The sequence below is a fragment of the Onychostoma macrolepis genome, chromosome 16, assembly GCF_012432095.1.
Source record: "Onychostoma macrolepis isolate SWU-2019 chromosome 16, ASM1243209v1, whole genome shotgun sequence".
Lineage (NCBI taxonomy): Eukaryota > Metazoa > Chordata > Actinopteri > Cypriniformes > Cyprinidae > Onychostoma > Onychostoma macrolepis.
This window is the reverse complement of record NC_081170.1, coordinates 26,020,943-26,043,286: the sequence shown is the minus strand read 5'-3', so window position 1 is coordinate 26,043,286 and position 22,344 is coordinate 26,020,943. Positions and strand designations below refer to the sequence as shown.

The following is a 22,344-nucleotide window of genomic DNA, read 5'->3' as shown; positions in this document are numbered from 1 at the left end:
ATTCTCCACCATGACCTTGTGATAACAGTCTGATGAGGATGTGTTATCCAGATTTCCCAAGGCATATCACAATAATACAATTCATCCAACTAACCAACCAACCAACCACATCATTCAGTATTGCACTAATGTGTGTGTGTGTGTGTGTATGTGTGTGTATATATATATATATATATATATGTATGTATGTATGTATGTATGTGTGTATGTGTGTATGTGTGTTCCATTGTGTATTTAAATGATTTTCTAATAACAAATTATACTGAAGACAAATTAGTTCAGTAGGGGTGGTACGGTATTCGTCCCGAACCGTCACGGTACGGGCGTCTCGGTTCGGTGCATGAGGTCTTACGACGAATACAGGCAATTCACCCCCAATCCAGAAGGGGGCGCCCGCAGTAATGCAGCGCTGTTTGATAACCGCCAGCAGAAGAATAGCGAATGCCATGAGTTGCACACTTGAAAACAAAGCCCACTAGACGGTGATCATGTGCTTATTCTGAACGTATATCTCACATAGTCTGACAAGGGAGTATACTTTAAAGGTTTGCGCACTCAACTGTTTGCTAAATGGAGCTTTGTGCTCGAGTATCCGAACTCTCTCATTCCGCACAAATCCAAATATTCCATAATATTTCCATATTTGCGATGTAACGTATCTGAATGCTAAACTATTATTTATTGTAGCCTAAATGATAGGCTTTGTACTTCAGTCGCGTTCCAGCGGTGACACAGAGGCGCGCGCGCTGATGTTTGGCTCACTGTATTTTATTTTGATAAAGTACCAACTGCGCTGTCAAGTTAGCAATGCTGGAACTGATGTGTGTGTTTTTTTGTTTGTTTGTGTGTGTGTGTGTGTGTGTGCTCGCTCCTGCGCGATCACTTCAACTTTTTCCTTATACCAGCAGAATCAACTTTAAACACTTATTGTCTTATTAATAATCACTGTATAAAGGTCTGCTTTTATTTGTGTACACTCACAATGAAAACAAAAAAAAATTATATATATATAGCATGTAATAATATTTTGTATTTTCACATCTAGATGGAATTTTTTTTAAATTTGCACTACTGTCTGTTCAAAATAAATGAAAAGAAACTGAGCATAGTAGATGCTATCGAAGGGGTTCAGAGCTCAAGGATGTACTGAGAAGCTTAACATTGAGTGACTGGATGAGCCTTGTGAGTGCCAGTCCTCTATGCTTTCTGAGCCTTAATTCTCATCCTGCTTGGAGAAAGGACACCTTTTTTCAGGGATCGCGCCTAGGGACCAGTCCGCACTCTACCGTGCCACCCCTATAGTTCAGACATTCTTTCTGATCATCTTTAATTTTATGAATTAAAGATTTGAATGATTTTATATGCATTTTTTTATGTATGTATGTATGCATGTATTTATTTATTTATTTTTTATTCGTGTTGACCAACAATAGCATTGCGATAAGACAGCCTCCGCATCTTGGCTCTGGATCCTTAGATCTTCGGGAATCATTGCCAACAAGCCCTGGCCACGCATCACCCTCACCATGGCAACCACAGCCCTCATCCTGATCATGGCTGTCTTCAATATGGTATGTCAACCACAATGATCCAGGATATTTCATATGAATACTTTTGTGCTTATGGTCTTACAAATAAGACACTGAGATGCTCCCTAATTGGATCACGCACATTACATTAGGGACATGCGTTACTGCAGAGTTTTTTGGCAGAGATTTGTGTCCATCTGTGCCCTGGCTGCAGAGGGCTGTTTTTGGCCTCAAGATTTGGCCATTCTACTTGTGGCATATGTCACTGTTTGTAAACAAATATGAAACAAATTTGTTGATTTCAATCTTGTATTGTACGTGTTTATATCATTTAAAGAACAAAACATGTCGCTGTGATTTAACTTACTTGATGTAACTGTCGCTGTGCGATAACTATCGATAACACTTTCTGTATTTTTTATTGTGCATTTCTTCAAAAAAAAAAACATTTTAATTATCTCTTGCAGTTCTTTGTAGAAGACAACCTGACATCCACAGATACTGTTTATAATGCATCAAATGAGACTCTTCTTCAGCCTGATGGACATCCCATATCTTACCTGGACAACAACACATTCTACCTTCCTGTGAGTTAACTATAGTGCTGTTTGTCTTTTTTGCCATTTTTAATAAATTCAAAATGTTCTTCTGATGGACCTTCAGACTGTAAATCCAAAGAGTAAATGTGGAAACATCTAGTATGTGTCCTTTCTTGGACGTTTGACCAGCATTATACAGTGGGTACGGAAAGTATTCAGACCCCCTTAAATTTTTCACTCTTTGTTATATTGCAGCCATTTGCTAAAATCATTTGTTCATTTTTTTCCTCATTAATGTACACACAGCACCCCATATTGACAGAAAAACACAGAATTGTTGACATTTTTGCAGATTTATTAAAAAAGAAAAACTGAAATATCACATGGTCCTAAGTATTCAGACCCTTTGCTCAGTATTTAGTAGAAGCACCCTTTTGATCTAATACAGCCATGAGTCTTTTTGGGAAAGATGCAACAAGTTTTTCACACCTGGATTTGGGGATCCTCTCCAGTTCTGTCAGGTTGGATGGTAAACGTTGGTGGACAGCCATTTTTAGGTCTCTCCAGAGATGCTCAATTGGGTTTCAGTCAGGGCTCTGGCTGGGCCATTCAAGAACAGTCACGGAGTTGTTGTGAAGCCACTCCTTCGTTATTTTAGCTGTGTGCTTAGGGTCATTGTCTTGCTGGAAGGTAAACCAGGTGGTTTTCGTCCAGGATATCCCTGTACTTGGCCGCATTCATCTTTCCCTCGATTGCAACCAGTCGTCCTGTCCCTGCAGCTGAAAAACACCCCCACAGCATGATGCTGCCACCACCATGCTTCACTGTTGGGACTGTATTGGACAGGTGATGAGCAGTGCCTGGTTTTCTCCACACATACCGCTTAGAATTAAGGCCAAAAAGTTCTATCTTGGTCTCATCAGACCAGAGAATCTTATTTCTCACCATCTTGGAGTCCTTCAGGTGTTTTTTAGCAAACTCCATGCAGGCTTTCATGTGTCTTGCACTGAGGAGAGGCTTCCGTCGGGCCACTCTGCCATAAAGCCCCGACTGGTGGAGGGCTGCAGTGATGGTTGACTTTCTACAACTTTCTCCCATCTCCCGACTGCATCTCTGGAGCTCAGCCACAGTGATCCTTGGGTTCTTCTTTACCTCTGTCACCAAGGCTCTTCTCCCCCCATAGCTCAGTTTGGACGGACGGCCAGCTCTAGGAAGGGTTCTGGTCGTCCCAAACGTCTTCCATTTAAGGATTATGGAGGCCACTGTGCTCTTAGGAACCTTAGTGGAACCTTAGACAGGTGTGTGGCTTTCCTAATCAAGTCCAATCAGTATAATCAAACACAGCTGGACTCAAATGAAGGTGCAGAACCATCTCAAGGATGATCAGAAGAAATGGACAGCACCTGAGTTAAATATATGAGTGTCACAGCAAAGGGTCTGAATACTTAGGACCATGTGATATTTCAGTTTTTCTTTTTTAATAAATCTGCAAAAATGTCAACAATTCTGTGTTTTTCTGTCAATGTGGGGTGCTGTGTATGTATGTATGTAATGTGAAATAACATTCATTTATAAACTAGGCAAAAACAGAAACATCTTCTCACTTTCAACTGCTTTTATTTCTAATTTCATGAGGTGTAAATTATGTAAATTCGAATTTTTACAAAATTATATTCAAAATACAGAATCCTGAAAATGGGACATTTCTTTTTCTGCTGAAATTATAATAGCTGGCAATTAACAACAAGGCATTCATTTGTGATTTTGTGCAATGAGGTAGTTCACATTTTAATGTTAAAATAATCCTGTTTCCAACATGTGGAATTACTGTTAATAAATAAATTTCAGCCAAAGAGGTTTCTTGAGCATATACTTATACAGTATAGCATCAATGTATCAATAGCTACTTTTCTAAGTCATGGAAAACTATTCATTGTGAAGGTCAGTTTGCACGTCTGATTTCTTTATGAACATGGATGATGTTGTTATTGGATTATGATTTCATGATTAATGCAGTTTAACCCAGTTTTTCAAACAGGGATTTAATTACATAATTACGCAAGGCTGAAATATTTCTAATATACAACAATATCTTGTTTTTTTTTTTACTTTAATTTTGTTTCATACACATTGGAAAGATGTTTTTACTGGTTATTCTGTATACAGGAGTCAAAAGGCAGTTTTCACAAGTGTGAAAGACAAGACAAGTGAAAGACAAGACAAGTATCACATAGTGTTTACTGTTTAACAAGTTGCATAGCTTTTTAGTCTATAGAAAATAGCTGACCGATTTTGTTTTTGATCCATGTCTTATCACCATTGATTCAAATATAGTTTGTTTAGTAAGAACATAAGTGGGTTTTTACAGTCTCAACACAATATATGATTTCTGTGTTTTTCTGCCGTTAGTATTTTATCTACAGTTGCATTCTGGGCCTGATTTCCTGCTCAGTGTTTCTGAGGATCAACTATGAGCTGAAGATGCTCATCATGCTAACAGCCGTGGTGCTCTACAGTGTCATCATACTTCAAACACACGCATCCCTGCTGGACGAGTACAGTAAATTCCTCTACAAAACAGAGATCCTGGATAGGTGAGAACTTGTTATATATACTATATGGTCAGAATTATGTAGGGACCAGTACACTAATATGTGGTTGGGCATTGACATTAATAGAAAGTCAGTCCTTCCTTTACTTCTAAATATAACAACTTACATTCCTCTGGGAAGGCAACTGGAACATGGCTGCGTACATTTTCAGACAAAATAATTTTGCAGTCAGCATTTAAATGCTCAATGGGTTTCAGGTGTATGCTTTTATACTTTTTTTTTTTTTTTTTTTTAAGTGCACACCAGACTTGGTAAACCATTTCTTTAGGATCTCACTTTGTGCACACGGGTCACCCTGGAACAGAAAACAACTCTCCACAAACTGTTGCTGGATTTAAAGGCCCTATTAAGCAGAAGGGAGTGTCCACATACTTTTTGCTAAGTATTGTAGTATGTTCTCTATATGTATAATGTTAAATATTTATTTAGTATATTATGCTTATGGTGTACAGCAGTTAGTCAAATCTGCTCTGATATGGTAATCACAGGTAACCATGATGTGTATACATTAAACCATCAGATTCATAAATGATGACAGGATTTTTGTCAAGCAATTCATGCAGTAATCCAAAAACTGCCATATTTGGCTCATTTATGACCAAAACTAGCACAACAAAAGAAAATTTGGATTCGCTTCATGCTCAACAGTTTCCTGAGGATTACAGATTTTGTTCTAGAAATCAGAGCTGGATGTTGAAAATAAATCACTGAACCAGCACAGACACTTCTTGCTAATTGACAGCTGGGGTGGACATGGTCTGCTAGCCATCCTGTGCTACAGATGACATGATTTTTTTTTTTTACAAAAAACAGTGATGCTGACCAGTTTTATCTCTCTCTCTCTCTGTATCTCATCAAAACAAGGCCAGGAGTTCTGAAAGACTTGAAAACTATGGGCTCTGTATCTCTCTTTATATTCTTCGTCACTCTGCTTGTTCTAGCTAGACAGGTGAGTGTTCTTTTTCAAAGCTGAGTTACATTTGCTCATTTATAGATTAAAACAGCTGACGGTTATCATTATGTTATTTGCATATTGTATGTGTGCATGTTCACAGAAGGAAGAAATGCTATTGCTGCCGTGAAAGCAGAAAGGACTACTGTAATAAAATAGTTATAGATATCCATTAAGTACATTTTACAAAGAAGCTTTATCAATTAATTGGAAATATAAAAGCTTTTCATTTTATCTGAAATGAAAATATATTTTATAATTTTAAATTGAAATATATATATATATATATATATATATATATATATATATATATATATATATACAGTATATATAAGAAATTAATTCTTCTATTTAGCAATGACATTAAATTGTTAAAAAATGACAATAAAGACACTTACACAGTTATAAATGATTTCTGTTTTCAGTAAAAACACATAAGAAATTATTATTATTATTATTATTATCAAACTAATGCGGCTTTGAAAAAGAGGGGGAAAAAAACAAGAAAAAAACCAACAACAACTCATATCCCAAACTTTGAAGTGAAACTGCAAAAAAAAAGCATTGTGTGTTTGTACTTTGTACGTATATATATTGTGTGATGAAAATAGGACTTTCTTTTATTATATGGATTTGCTCTGTCGTGTTTGTAACTGAAATAGCGATGTGACCTCCAGTCTCTTTACCTCTGTGTCCTCTTGTAACAGAATGAATATTACTGTAGGTTGGATTTCCTGTGGAAGAACAAGTTCAAGAAAGAATGTGAGGAGATAGAAACCATGGAGAATCTTAATCGTGTTCTGTTGGAAAACGTTCTGCCAGCCCATGTAGCAGAGCACTTTCTGGCCAGGAACTGGAAGAACGAGGTAAGAATGAATATGGAAAGAACAACTAAAGATCTAGCCTGTACTGCAATTTATATACTGTTTGTATTAGGAGGTATGCATCCCAAATTCACATGGGGAAAACAGAATGAGCTTCCCTACTTCGAAGCTACCACAATGCTGTGTTATACAGTATATTCAGAAAAAAAGAGACTCTTGCACTACAAAATTGTAATATATCTTAATACGTCTCAACAATACTGGCTTTCTCCGTACCTAAAAATATATACTTAACTAGCACAGACAAACATTTTCTCTTTGAAGGATGAGATTAAAATTAGGTTAAAAGCACATAACAATAACTTGAATTTAGATGCTTGGAAGTGCTTGACAACTGACAGTTGTTTTCCTGTTTGAATTATAGCTTTGAAGAAAAACCTTTTGAGATTATAACTTTTAAGTAATGCTGTCTTTTTGAAAGTCAGTTCTTGGATATTTATGGCTGAGCTGCCTTTTCCTCTGTGAATGACAGGATCTGTATCACCAATCATATGACCTGGTGTGTGTGATGTTTGCTTCTATCCCGGACTTCAAAGAGTTCTACACAGAATCAGATGTAAACAAGGAGGGTCTTGAGTGCCTCAGACTACTCAACGAAATCATTGCAGACTTTGATGAGGTAACGTATTGCTTCTTCAGGTACTTTTAGAAAAAAAGTCGTTTCCTTTTTTACTCTTTAAATTTTATCCCATTGAAGTGTACTTTGAACTTACTGTAGTGTGCAAATTCTGCTTGCTTGCTATGGAATTGCATTCGCCCATGAAATTCATCTTATTATGTCAAAAAGAAGTGTTATTACCATGATGCAGTCATTTTTCACAAAGCAGGTTTGATGGTTTGTTTGATGTTAACTCTGCTATGGTTATGTTGTCTTTCCTGTGTAGTTGCTCTCTAAGCCAAAGTTTAGTGGAGTGGAGAAGATAAAGACCATTGGAAGCACATATATGGCAGCCACTGGACTTAATGCCACACCAGGACCAGAATATACACAGGTATCAGGAATGTATGCAATCAGTCGTCTGTGAAATTATGCAGATCATATTATTTATTTATTTTATTAACTGAAAACATTTATTTCGATTCTTGTAACATTTTGGTGGTCCAACTCTACCCTTTGAATAAAGAGATTTGTTTGTGTTTATAGGAGCATGACAGGCAGTACATGCACATTGGTACCATGGTGGAGTTTGCCTTTGCACTGGTGGGGAAGCTTGATGTCATCAATAAACATTCCTTCAATGATTTCAAACTCAGAGTGGGTGAGTAAAAATTCAAACGATTATATACAGTATATAGCCGCAAGCGAAGATCATCATGGTCCAAGCATAAACAGCTCATGTAGATGATACGGTGATGCAGTGTATAACTTTATTTTAAGGTGTCTTTGTTACACATGTTACATATACTTACTATTATAATAATTAATTATGCATAATTACATGCAAGAAACCCTAATCCTAACCATATAGTAAGTACATGTAGTTAATTGATATTACTCAGTACTTAAATGTATAATTACACTTTAACAAGGACACCTTAAAATTAAGTGGAACCTAAAGTGTCTTTTTCTAAGTTTCTTTAAGTGGCTCTTTATGGAAGTACTATACCATGCATTATGGTACAAGAGTCAAATAACACTGTATCTTTTTTCAGCTGATACATTTAAACAAATATTTTCCGTATCATTAAGATATATACAAATAAATGTTATTTACTGCCATCTGATTACATGTATGTGTGTATAATATACAGTGAGGAAAATAAGTATTTGAACACCCTGCTATTTTGCAAGTTCTCCCACTTAAAAATCATGGAGGGGTCTGAAATTGTCATCGTAGGTGCATGTCCACTGTGAGAGACATAATCAAAAAAAAAAAATCCAGAAATCACAATGTATGATTTTTTAACTATTTATTTGTATGATACAGCTTCAAATAAGTATTTGAACACCTGAGAAAATCAATGTTAATATTTGGTACAGTAGCCTTTGTTTGCAATTACAGAGGTCAAACGTTTCCTGTAGTTTTTCACCAGGTTTGCACACACTGCAGGAGGGATTTTGGTCCACCCCTCCACACAGATCTTCTCTAGATCAGTCAGGTTTCTGGCCTGTCGCTGAGAAACACGGAGTTTGAGCTCCCTCCAAAGATTCTCTATTGGGTTTAGGTCTGGAGACTGGCTAGGCCACGCCAGAACCTTGATATGCTTCTTACAGAGCCACTCCTTGGTTATCCTGGCTGTGTGCTTGGTCATTGTCATGTTGGAAGACCCAGCCTCGACCCATCTTCAATGCTCTAACTGAGGGAAGGAGGTTGTTCCCAAAATCTCGCAACACATGGCCCCGGTCATCCTCTCCTTAATACAGTGCAGTCGCCCTGTCCCATGTGCAGAAAAACACCCCAAAGCATGATGCTACCACCCCATGCTTCACAGTAGGGATGGTGTTCTTGGGATGGTACTCATCATTCTTCTTCCTCCAAACACGTTTAGTGGAATTATGACCAAAAGTTCTATTTTGGTCTCATCTGACCACATGCCTTTCTCCCATGACTCCTCTGGATCATCCAAATGGTCATTGGCAAACTTAAGTCGGGCCTGGACATGTGCTGGTTTAAGCAGGGGAACCTTCCGTGCCATGCATGATTTCAAACCATGACGTCTTAGTGTATTACCAACAGTAACCTTGGAAACGGTGGTCCCAGCTCTTTTCAGGTCATTGACCAGCTCCTCCCGTGTAGTTCTGGGCTGATTTCTCACCTTTCTTAGGATCATTGAGACCCCACAAGGTGAGATCTTGCATGGAGCCCCAGTCCGAGGGAGATTGACAGTCATGTTTAGCTTCTTCCATTTTCTAATGATTGCTCCAACAGTGGACCTTTTTTCACCAAGCTGCTTGGCAATTTCCCCGTAGCACTTTCCAGCCTTGTGGAGGTGTACAATTTTGTCTCTAGTGTCTTTGGACAGCTCTTTGGTCTTGGCCATGTTAGTAGTTGGATTCTTACTGATTGTATGGGGTGGACAGGTGTCTTTATGCAGCTAACGACCTCAAACAGGTGCATCTAATTTAGGATAATAAATCGAGTGGAGGTGGACATTTTAAAGGCAGACTAACAGGTCTTTGGGGGTCAGAATTCTAGCTGATAGACAGGTGTTCAAATACTTATTTGCAGCTGTATCATACAAATAAATAGTTAAAAAATCATACATTGTAATTTCTGGATTTTTTTTTTTAGATTATGTCTCTCACAGTGGACATGCACCTACGATGACAATTTCAGACCCCTCCATGATTTCTAAGTGGGAGAACTTGCAAAATAGCAGGGTGTTCAAATACTTATTTTCCTCACTGTATATATATATATATATATATATATATATAAGTTGTGCTCAAAATGATCATGCCCATGGTAAATATGATCAAAGAAGGCTGTATCAAAGAAGGCTGTGAAAATCGAACCTTTAATTTAAGCAAAAAAAAAATAAATAAAAGTGGGGGAAAATCACATTATGAAATGAATATTTTTCTCTAGTACACAATGGCCACAATTATTGGTACCCCTAAAAAATTCTTATGATTTAAATGTCTCTGAAGTATATTCCCATTCATATTTGCATTTTTTTATCACACCAGGGTGACTAGGAACATGAAATTATCCAGCCATGGCTTCCTGTTTCACAGGAATATAAATATGAGGGGAAACAAAGGACAAATTCCCTTAATCATCCATCACAATGAGACAAATCAAAGAATGTATTTCTGTTGTGCAGCAAAAGATTGTTAAGTTTCACAAATTAGAAAGTGGCTGTAAGAAAAGAGCTAAAGCATTAAAAATTCCCATTTCCACCATTAGGGCAATAATTAAATATTTTCCAATCAACAGAAAATGTTACAAATCTGCCTGGAAGAGGACGTGAGTCTATTTTGTCTTAAAGCAAGGTGAGGGGTATAGTTTGAGAGGCCAAAGACGCTCCAATTATCACAGCTGAAGAATTGCAGAAAACAGTTGAGTCTTGGGGTCAGAAAGCCTCAAAAAAAATTATCAAACAGCACCTACATCACTACATGTTGTTCAGGAGGGTTTCAAGAAAAATTCTAGAAAAGAAAACACTTTCATCCAAAAACAAACTCCAGCATATGCAGTTATCAGACACGACTGGAACTTCAAACGGGACTGGGTTCTATGGTCAGATGAAACTAAAAAATGAGCTTTTTAACAGCAAACACTCAAGATGGGTTTGGTGCACACAGGGATAAAAACGTATCCCATGTGTACAATGAAATATGCTGCTGTATCTTTAATTTTGTGGGCCTATATTTCTGCTGGAGGTCCTGGATATCTGGTTGGCATCATGGCATCAAGGATTCTATCAAATACCAACAGATGAAAAATTAAAAACTGACTGTCCATGCTAGATATCTTACAATGGGCTGTGGTTGAATCCTCCAACAGGACAATGATCCACAAACAAACATCAAAGTCAAAACGAAAATGGGTCACTGAGAACAAAACCAAGCTTCTGCTATGTCCGTCCCAGTTCCCTGACCTGAACTCTATAGAAAATGAGTGAACTGAAGAGAAGAAGCACCAACATGGAGCTGGGAATCTAAAGGGTCTGGAGTGATTCTGGATGAAGGAATAGTCTCTGATCTCTTGTCAGATGTTCTCCAAACTTATCAAGCATTATAAGTGAAGACTCAGAGCTGATATCTTGGAAAAAGGAGGTTGCAAAAAGTATTGAATAAAAGGGTATGATTAACTGTGGCCAATGTTTATTAGAGAAAAACATTTATTTCATAATGAGATTTCTCTCCCATTTTAAATTCTTATTCTCCAATGAAAGGCTACATTAAGAGTTTTTGATACGCTGTAGGTACATTTTTAAAATAAAAGATCAAAAGGATTAATGATACAGATTTATTTTCATAGCCGCCTTTGATCATATTTACCAAGGGTATGAATAATTTTGAGCACAAAATTCTCTCTCTCTCTCTCTCTCTCTCTCTCTCTCTCTATATATATATATATATAAAAACAGCATGAATTAAATTTGGCATATTACAATAATCTGTATATCACTATCTGCAGGTATTAATCATGGACCTGTGATAGCTGGGGTGATTGGAGCTCAGAAGCCCCAGTATGACATCTGGGGCAACACAGTGAATGTAGCAAGCAGAATGGACAGCACAGGAGTGCTGGGAAAAATACAGGTAAGAAGGTTTATAATAAGAGTTGTTTGCTTCTTTATTGGTTTTTAATCTTTTTAAATGCCTCAAATCCTTTTATAGATGTTTGATTACAGTTAAAGAAACCCTCTGTGTGTAAAACCAGTGGGATTCAAGTTAGGAGAATGCTCATGCTTTGAACAACGTGCAGTGCGGTGACTCATTAACCCATTTAATTCCTTTGTGTGCATGTGTGTTTGCAGGTTACAGAAGAGACGAGTCGTATCTTGCAGACATTAGGCTATATGTGCACATGCAGAGGAATTATAAATGTGAAAGGGAAAGGAGAGCTCAAAACATACTTCGTCCACACTGAGATGAGCCGATCTTTATCCCAGGGGAATGTAATGCCATGAAGCATAGCAACAAACATGCAATGAACTGCAGACATCCACAAACGGGAATAAAAGAGACATTTGTAAATAATTGCGCCTAGTCTTTAGATGCACGAAGTATTGGATGTATTGAAAGTGATACCATTTCTACTGTATCTCATAGGCAGGGTTTGTGCACAGGGTACTACTGTAAGTATGGTAGCAATTATTTTGTAAGAAAATCAAATATAACAAAAAGTGTTTTGATGTTTTAATGCCATTTGTTTTTCTTTCTTTTTCTTTTTTAAAAACTTCATTAAACTTTATATGTACTTGTCTTTCTGAGGGCATCTTTATTTTTAAGACATTAAGAGTTTTTGATACGCTGTAGATACAAATTACAGGAATATGCTAGTACTTAAATGTTTCTGTGTCGTGTCACTAACATGCTGTGCATGATGTGTCACATATTTACACCAAGGGCATATAGATGTAGCTTTGTACAGTAGGGACATCCCTATGAGAGTTGTGAATGCAATATAGTACTCTATGTTTGTATGTCTGTTTCATGTTTTTATTCATAATGAAAATACTTTTTTCCCTTTACACATTTCATGAACATAAGGTGTACTGTCAAGTTGTTCTTTGCAACCTCTGTGCACCTTCTTTGAGCACTGGATCACTGTCATCAAGTCCTGAGAGGTGTTTGTATATTTTCTCTGTTTCATTATTGTCACAAGTGGACAAATAATGGGCTAAAAGTTTTTCAGTTTTTCTGAACTTTATGTTTATGCCTTAATGTATTAATTGTTCAGTTGTAGTTCGCCAAATGAAAGGGGACTTAACTCTGTAAAGTCTGACATTTGTTTTTTTTGTTTTTTTAGAATTTTTGCCTTTATAAGACAGTATATACTGACAAGAAACGAGGTGTGAGAGAGAGGGGGGACAGGATTGGGAAAGGTCTGCGAGTCGGGACTCAAACTCGGGTCAGCCAAAGCGCAACGGCACTATATGTCGGCGCACTGCCCATGAGGCTATCGGCACTAACTCAATATTTATTATTATTATTATTATTATTATTATTATTATTATTATAGAAAACCTTATATGATCAAATCTCTGTAGTTTTGTTTTTTTATTTTGAGGGCAAAACATATAACAAAATGTAATACAATGACGATTGAGAAATGTACAAATAAATGTTCCTCAAAAGCCTGATGTATCATATTTGATACTGACATTTTAACATGATTTTTATTTGTAAAAAATATTTACAGATATTCAATTAATCTAAGTTGCTTCAGTGCAGTGTGTTCATCTTGAAATATTACTAACATTATGTTATTATATTTTATTATTTTTACATTTACTTTATAAAAATTACAGCAATAGGTTTCACAAAAAGACGTGTACCACAACCAAAAGGGGGATATTTTTAGAATTATACTAAAAGGTCTTTTACTTAAAAAAAAAAAGTAAAAAGTATTAGAGGGCAGAAGGCATGCAGTTGATTGTGTACAACAGGTTTTTCAGCCAATTTTTGATAATGTTGAAAAATTTAGAGACGTTAGAAATGCGCACATCAAATATGATACAGCAGGCTTTATAGAGTTAGGGTGGCTGTGTCTCTGTTTCTAAACTGTGCACAGTTACTTTTTTCAGTTTAGAAATTAGTCACAACATTTATCCATGTTCCATCATGAGCACCAACTGAAACCCTCATTGGCTCAGTGCTGGCCTGAGTCACAAGATGTTGACAAGATCATTTAATTAAATCAAATTTCAATAAAAAATGACCAAATTTAAATGATAAAATGAGAGATATACAATAACATTTATTTTAAGAAATCAAATTGTAAACTGTCTTTATAAATATTCAAATTATTAAAAAAAATAAATAAAAAAAATCTTACATTTCTGTATTCTATTGGGGCCTGTACCATGAAGACATAATAATTTGAACTAATCATCTGAGCACAGTGACATCTCTCAAACTTTAAAAATGTAGTATTGGTATTTTTGTACTTAGCATTTATATGCTGCTGTGTCTTGGTGTTAGTGTGACATCTATAATAATAATTCGATGAAGCTTTTATGGCAATGTGCAATCAATCCATTGACCAAAAACCTGAATTTGCTTCTCTTTGTGGTACAGTCCTGCGTTCTCAAACTTGCTCAATGTTTTCTTTTCAGTGCTAGGATGATATTTGTCAAAAATAATTTTGGGCGACTCATGTCCATGTCTGTTGGAGAATAACTGAATCTGAAAATCATATTCTGAATTTAATTTTAAATGTTAAACTGCATCTCAGAATAAATGGTCTCTACTGAGGTGCTAAAAACGGGCTGAGGTGAATGTCTTCCACAGTTCAGACAGATAAACCTTGACTTGTACACCTGAGAGTGTTTACTGTAGGACAGTATGCTGCTTCAGCTGGGCTGTTAATCAGCAGGCTTACATTTGGCCTTTAATCCACAGGTTCATGCATTTAAAGACGAGACCCAGCAGATGGTCTTGAGAGGCACTCAGAAAAGCATATGACAATGTACGACGACAATATTTATGATGGATTTACAGGTTTAGAGTCAAGGCTCTTGCTGTGGTCCGAAGGATCTTGTGTATCGTGCTACAGATAGTGGTGCATATGTATTTATTCAAGTGTTCAGGGTAAACAGTTAAAATACAGAAAAAGATCAGAAAGGCAATTTCTACATTTGTACACAATCATTTTAAAAGACGATTATTTGACATCACACAGGAGGGCCACTCCTCTCAGGATCCAGTATTCTGGAGGGTGACTGGTTCTCAGGTCAACAGCTGCAATGTAGTTCAGGTCTGTTCGAACAGGCTTTTTATATATTGGACATGAGTACAAGCGAGGATCTTTGACACCTTAGGAAAGATACAGTTATACAGCAATTAGGTTTTGCATGGTTCTACTAAAAAGACTATTAACTGAAAAGTTAAGAAAAAAAAAAAAAAGGTATAAAAGGCAAAATTCTTACTTGCATAGTTTAAATGAGTCCAAATCACATTAATTTAGGCAAAAATTACAATTCAACCCCCCCGGAAAGTAACATACAGTGGCCTCCACAAATATTGGCACACTTGGTAACCATGTTTTTAGCTTTTAATAAAATGTAGCCTTTTATTAAAGTTAAATCACTAAAACAAACAAATAAATAAAATAAAATAACTTTTCACACCTATTGGCACCCCTCCAGTTAATACTCCATTTGCCAACACTGAAAAGTTAAACTAAAAGTGAAACTACCATGTCATTTATTTAAAGTGCATTCTTATATTGTCTTAAACCTGTTTTGTTTACTTTGTCTAAAGGCAAATGACACTCACTGGGCTGCAGAAATTATTTTAGTACATAACAGAAAATATTTATTCATGTTTTACATAATTTACTTGGAGTTAAGAATCAATACTGGGTATTTGTAAGATGACATCTCACACTCTGCATTCCTAAACCCTGATTTAAACTTATTTGCATATTGCAAAATAAATAAAATGTGACCCTGGACCACAAAACCAGTCTTAAGTGTCAATTTTTCAAAATTGTGATTTATACATCATCTAAAAGCTGAATAAATAAGCTATCCTTTTTGTTAGGATAGGACAATATTTGGCCGAGATGCAACTATTTGAAAATCTGGATTCTGAGGGTGCAAAAAAATCTAAATATTGAGAAAATCGCCTTTAAAGTTGTCCAAATTAAGTTCTTAGCAATGCATATTACTAATCAAAAATGAAGTTTTATATTTACGGTAAGAAATTTAGAAAAAGAAAAATCGATAATTTTGACCCAAACAATGTATTTTTGGCTATTGCTACAAATATACCCCAGCGACATGAGACTGGTTTTGTGGTCCAGGGTCACAAATATACTCTGTATTGCATATGGATATCCTGCTTTTAATTCATGTGTTTTGGCCGCATCAACTGCTGATTACTATCTGGTGCATAAAATCAAGCATTCAGTCACACAATAGCTGAATTTGTAATAACATTCTAAGCGTACACTACTATTTCAGCCAAATATCGATAGCGGCTGGTTAGGTGTTAGTCTGCACTTGCCATAATATTGATTTTCTGACCTGAGTATCCAAGATCATTATTCAACCAACTACTGTTTATTGAAGATTAATCAGTCTTTGAACTATAAGCCTGGGTCCACAAATGGTGCCAAAAGAACATGCTTTTTTTTCTTTATTTTAATCTCTTCTTTGTCATGTATTTCTACTGGAACATCAGAAGGCTATCTGTCTGTCTGCTTTAAATGACATTTTGTTGGTATGTTCCTTTATTTAAAATGTTTCCGTTCAAATGTTTTCATTACCAAATGTTTGCTGTTACTGCCTGTGAAGCACATTATTTCCTTGCATTTTTATTTCTTTGCACTTTTAAAAGTATGGAACAAAGTGTAATCAGCAAAAAAAAAAAAAAAAACATATATCTTACCATTGTTCTCTGCGTACATCCTGACCACAGGCATCATCTCAAACAATACTTTGGGTTTTGAATCAATGAGCTTGCAGTTCCTGCGGTCCCAGCCAGCCCCTTCCAGGTAGAGGCCATAAACATACACCCCCTCTGCAGGAGGCTGCGTGACGTCATCCTTCATCCATTTTGTAACTTCATTACACAGAACCATGCGGTCCAACGCCCACCCCTTGTTAGCACGAGTGATCTCCTGTCAAGTTAAATGATTAACATGTAGTGCCTGTAACTTAATAAATCACTCAAAATAAATGAAAAATCTCATGTCCATTTACAGAAATATAATATAGTATAACAGATATTTAAACTTGAATAGGATAAAATGAATATTAAAATATATAATATAATAAGTAATATGATATATTTCACATCAACTTCTCGTTGTTTTAATGCTCAAACCAAATTCAATTAGCCTTCTTGCCCCTCAATTAAAGCAATAAACTGATCCGTGTTGGAAAAAAAACAAGCATTTTTAGCTGTGACTGATATGAAGCATCTGGGTTCTTTCCCTAAGTTTATTCTCAAAGCTCCAGGTGTTGGCACAGAAACACAGCTGAGAACAGAAAACAGGACGGGTGCCCAATTTTAATTAAAAGAATCCTGTTTCGTGCAAGCTGTTTACCCCCAAGGCATTAGCTAGAACGTGTCCCACTGAGCAGATCCCTCACAGCCTAAAAGACCTCTAAACTCACTATTACTGATTCCTTTAGGGATATTATGGATATAGAGAGTAATCTGCCACTCATAGAGTATGTTTAGGGAAGATTTATCCCAGATGTTTGCCATAACATATCATATTTGGTGTAAAACATAAAAAAAAAAAAAAAAAAAAACAGGATTCATCAATATTCATTTTAACCCTGGAAACCTGACATATGAAATAACAGTTTTTATTCAGAGGCTCAAATTGAGCATAAATACGCACAAAATTTGGTGCAGTTGCTGTAATTTATATAACCAGAAATTAAGACAAAATTCTAATAACTTGTAAATCAATATTTCTTTCATTAAATGCATATTAAAATCAACTGTCACTCTATACCTCCAAATAACATGTCTTAAGATGGCATTTGAATGCTGAGTTTTATAACCAAAGCTCTGTAGTTTTTATTTTGGGGGCAAAACATATAATGCAATGCAATGTTGAGAGAATTATTGAGACAAATAAATTTTCCACAAAAGCTTGATGTTAAAATGTAAGTATCAGCATTTGATACTTACATTTTAACATGATTTTCTAAAAAAATAAACTATGGATATTCAAGTAAACCTAAGCTGCTTCAGACCGGCAAGTGTTTATCTTGAAATTCAAAAATATAAAAGTTATTCTTACATTTACTTTATAAAAGTCATAACAGATTTCACAAGTGTCCCATTATGTAATGTTTATAGAATTACTCTAAAATGTATTTTACTTGAAAAAAAAAGTATAAACTATCAATCAGAGGGCTTAAGGCATGATCATGACAACAGTTTAGAGGCCTTAGATATTTGTGTATCAAATACGATGCAGCAAGCTTTACAGGGTTAAAAACTACCCCACAAAGGGCAAAATTAAAATGGGTTTTGTGGTAAGGGAAACATATCTGATCAGCTCAAGACATCAGGAGGGGAACAAGTACAAGTGTAAGTTTAGCAGAAGTGTTTGTGTGATAGTTATCCACCTGTCTCATAGCTGTCAGGAACCCCTGTGGGTTGAAGAAGCCTGTCATCCAAAAGCAGTTGGGTCGTCCTTCAAAAATCCAAGAGTGGAACTGTCGGTTCCGCTCCAGCAACTCTGTAAACCAAAACCCCAACGTGGTGGAAGCCCAGGAGGCCTGCATACACACACACACACACACACTTGTTTCACTATCCCTGTGGGGACATTCATAGGCGTAATGGTTTTTATACTGTACTTACTGTATGTGCTATTGCCCGACACCAATCCTACACCTAAACCTACCCCTTACAGGAGACTTTCTACATTTTTAGATTTTCAAAAAACTTAATTCTGTGTGATTTATTAGCTTGTTTGCCCATGGGGACCTCAATTTAGGTCCCCACCGTGACACAAGTCCCCATGAGTCTGTGTGTATTCAGGTTTAAGTCCCCACCTGAATAGAAAAACAAGTACACACACACACACACACACACACACAAACACAAAAAGTCACCTAAGTGGAAGCACAGTTAATACAAACAAAGATAAGATAGAGTAATACACACAGGACAGGGTTTTCATTCTGCTTTGGGCTATCAAGCATAAAAACAAGTAAAAACCACCATAAAAAAATATATATATATATATATATATATCAAACAGGTCTTTGTGTGAGAAACAGGTAAAAAAAAAAAAGTCATTATTCACAAAAAAATGTTGCCCTTCTCAGAAACTCTCCGATCACATTTGCACTCATTCCATAAATTAGCATGTTACATTCATTGATAAGATATACAAAAAGTAATAGCATTTTCATGTTTTGACACAGATTGGTTGGTTATAAGGGTGACATTTAGGAGATTTACTAACAGCCAGCGCAAACCCTCTTCTGGCATTAAAAAACTACTGTCAGGACTTACTAAAAATACACAGTGAAAAATTAGTGATGAAAATTACTTCATTGCATATGCATTTGTAAGAGGTTTCCCTTTCAGGCACAACATTGATGGGAGAAGAGTATTTAAATTAACCATGTAAGGTGATTTACTTTGTGGTAGTCAGTTTATTAGTATTTTCACCATTATTTAACGCCACAAAGAAGCATGTCTTAACCAATTTTGCACCTGTGTTATTAGCAGATTTCCCGCACCTGATTATCTTTGGCCCCACGCTAATTTGTGCTGCTCTTGGTAGATTGTAATGGTCATTATGGAAATGAGCTGGCACGTCTGTGTTCTTTAATTTGCACATTGCCAGCAAATCCCCCGCAGAACTTTCTACTCCCATCGACACTTTTATGGGATTGCGGTCTCATGATAATTTGCCTATATTTAGTAAAGCTAGCCCTTAAACTCCAGCGGGTTCATTTTCCTATTTTTGAAATATCTTATTTTTAAAAATCTTTAATAAATAAATAAATATATATCTATAAAATTTTAACGATTACAAAGGGGGTTACATCTGATATTTTTTTTCATTGACTGCTCTAAAATATGAGACCAATATTTCAGAAGGACACATGCTTATTCGATAACTGTTTTATTTCCTATTTGGATTTATGTATATGCTTTAATTTTTTAAGATTAACTGTTAGATGCCAGTGTTTCCTGTCAACTATATAAATATTTGATTTCAAAAATAGTATCATAGCTACTAAACTATTTCTTGTTATCATTTTGAATCTGTATTTAACCTCAGAATCATCTCAAAGTAAGAAGAGGTGCTGGTGGCTGTGCTTTAAATTAAATTATTATAATCTTAATTCAAGTGATGAAGGATTTAGAAAGTCTGACAGTAATCAGTGTTGAGTACTACTGTGAGGTTAACCCTGCCTGGTTTAAATGTTTCAAGATGATTAACAGTTGAAAACATTTGTTATAAATTTAGAAAAGTAATCAAAAGGTAATCAAATGCAATCAGTTGCATTACTTTAATAAAGTAATTGAAATAGTTACACTACTTATTACATTTTAAATAGGGTAATTTGTAATCTGTGAGCTACTACATTTCTAAAGTAATTTTAATTTATTAATTGTCCAAGCAATAACTGGATAACAAGCAATAACAATAAACATTTTGTTTCCCGGGTTCACAGGATCACAGTATCACAGAACGGGCTCCTCCATGGTGAATAAATGGTCATCCTAATACATGAGTTTTATAACTGAGATGACATGCAAATATATTTTTACAGACATCCCCGTCAGAAATAATTATTATCCAAATAGGACAGAAGAGACCAAGGATACCTGGTGGATAGGTACAAATGTGAAGGTACAAAACAGCCTAATAAAGCAAATACTGTATGCATAAACAAATGCAACAGATACTTAAAATTCTCACGTCAACACACGTGCGCATGCAGGGTAAGTTACAGCCTGATTGTTATTCAGAAGGCAGTATTATCAATTAGCTTATGATTAGCTAAGCTTGAGTAGCATATGAAAAGCAGAGTTAAATGAAGCTGTTGTGCTGCTTGGCTGTAGTTCATGTGAGGAGTTATATAAACCTGTTTGCTAAGCTTGAGCCCGGAACCTCAGGGTTTGATAAACAGATATAATTTATAAAACATATATAAATGGCTCCAAAATGTTAGTTCAAAGCTAAATTGTCCAACCGGTATGTATGCACACATGACAGCACATGAAATAACATAATATGCCAATTAAATAAAAAAAAAAAAAAATTTTTAAAAAAGGGGGATTATTATGGGCAAGTCATTATATTGAACTTCCTCACATTTTATGGGCCTTATGAAATCCATTACATTTTTTCAAAATTCTGTTTTTTTTTTTCTTTCTGGATTCTGTTTTTAATGCTTTAATTACATTTTAATAATGAAAACAGATGTATAATCAACTGACTCTTTATAAAACTTGTTTATAAAACAATGTAATTTGTAACTTTAATGTGCGGGCAGTAACAAGTGAAGCATTCATGTTTTTGGTGTGTACATTATATGTCCTACACATTTCACGCATCTCAAAGGCAGGCAACGACCTCTAACCTTTTTCCAGCGTGCAGGTATCCGGGCGTCATACATGCAGTCCAGCGCATCTCGCAGGTTTTCACTCATAATGATGGTTCCATCAATGGCCAGCTTCAGGTCACTCAGCGTGTTCCTGACCAGAACAATCACTCTTTGCATGCGATCAATCTCCTGCCGCAGGAAAATGTTCATGGGCTGAAGGGGACCCATGCTTATCAATCTCTCTCTGACCTGGATAAATTAAGCAATTTGAATGAATAATGAAGTACGATGTTTTTTACAAGTGCTCAACCCTAAGAACATTTGCTAAGACTGTATTGCATTGCATAGCATTGTTTAAGCCATATGCATTATTTTAGCATCTGGTTCAGTGAAGGTATTATTTATCGTCAACCTGATTGCACAGATACTCTTTAAACAGAACTGAGCTGGACGATGACATAATTGAATTCAATAATGAAATGCCTTTAACTGAAAATTGAGTGTTTAATCTTGTCATTTTACATTATTGACACTATTATCCTATTTTGATATTGGAAAGTTGCTTTGACACAATCTGTATTGTTAAAAGTGCTATATAAATAAAGGTGACTTGACTTGACTTGACTTATTATTAATCTACTGGTGGAGACAATAACAAATATTAGTTCAGATGCAATTTGCATGGGCGTAGTTCACCAGTCTGTGTCCTAGCTTTTTGAGGATTTAGCAGACTACTAAAATCCGGCATACTTTATTATTAGTAGTATTATACTTTATTATTCACCACCATGATCTAGCTCCTGAAAAAGCTCTTTTAAATATCAAAAGTGCTTGTTTATACAGTAGGCCTATGTCTGAAGTTGTAAAACTCATCTCAATAGAAAATGTACACAAACACTTCAGAATTCAGTTGACTGTCAGGTCACTGCAGAGAACACACTGTTTTATTTACATGTAGCAACTCTTTTTTTCCCAGTTGTTTATAATAATATAGTTACAACATTTTCAGAAAGCGAGGCATGGTGATTTTTTTTCCATAACTGAGTTTTAAATATTTTAGGAACACTCATGATTGAGACAAATCTGCTTCTCGCCGTTGTGAGAGATAATGAAAGCAAAAAGCCCTTGTGCACCCTAAGGCACATTTTTTCCTGCTGCCTTGTT

General features: G+C 35.8%; 2 protein-coding genes across 9 annotated transcripts in view; one reads left to right on the top strand and one right to left on the bottom strand.

Annotated features, from left to right (window-relative positions):
* adcy2a (adenylate cyclase 2a) overlaps positions 1–12,921 on the top strand; it is a 174,576-nt gene extending 161,655 nt beyond the window's left edge. The window contains exons 16-25 of one of the 6 annotated variants that reach the window (XM_058746794.1): positions 1,434–1,571; positions 1,997–2,116; positions 4,478–4,662; positions 5,545–5,629; positions 6,340–6,498; positions 6,989–7,135; positions 7,401–7,508; positions 7,661–7,775; positions 11,604–11,728; positions 11,947–12,921. In XM_058746794.1, the coding sequence (XP_058602777.1) occupies positions 1,434–1,571; positions 1,997–2,116; positions 4,478–4,662; positions 5,545–5,629; positions 6,340–6,498; positions 6,989–7,135; positions 7,401–7,508; positions 7,661–7,775; positions 11,604–11,728; positions 11,947–12,099 (1,335 nt within the window). In that variant the 3' untranslated portion in view covers positions 12,100–12,921. Of the gene's footprint in view, positions 1–1,433; positions 1,572–1,996; positions 2,117–4,477; positions 4,663–5,544; positions 5,630–6,339; positions 6,499–6,988; positions 7,136–7,400; positions 7,509–7,660; positions 7,776–11,603; positions 11,729–11,946 lie in introns of those variants that run through there. The other 5 variants (XM_058746795.1, XM_058746793.1, XM_058746797.1 and 2 more) reach the window with 5 other exon arrangements.
* Positions 12,922–13,103: 182 nt separating this feature from the next.
* The window catches only part of dnah5 (dynein, axonemal, heavy chain 5), a 105,309-nt gene continuing 96,068 nt past the window's right edge, over positions 13,104–22,344 (bottom strand). For 2 of the 3 annotated variants that reach the window (XM_058746785.1, XM_058746786.1), the window contains exons 76-79: positions 21,217–21,429; positions 18,232–18,384; positions 16,529–16,760; positions 13,104–14,950 (exon numbers count right to left, since the gene is read on the bottom strand). In XM_058746785.1, the coding sequence (XP_058602768.1) occupies positions 14,799–14,950; positions 16,529–16,760; positions 18,232–18,384; positions 21,217–21,429 (750 nt within the window). In that variant the 3' untranslated portion in view covers positions 13,104–14,798. Of the gene's footprint in view, positions 14,951–16,528; positions 16,761–18,231; positions 18,664–21,216; positions 21,430–22,344 lie in introns of those variants that run through there. The other variant, XM_058746787.1, reaches the window with a different exon arrangement.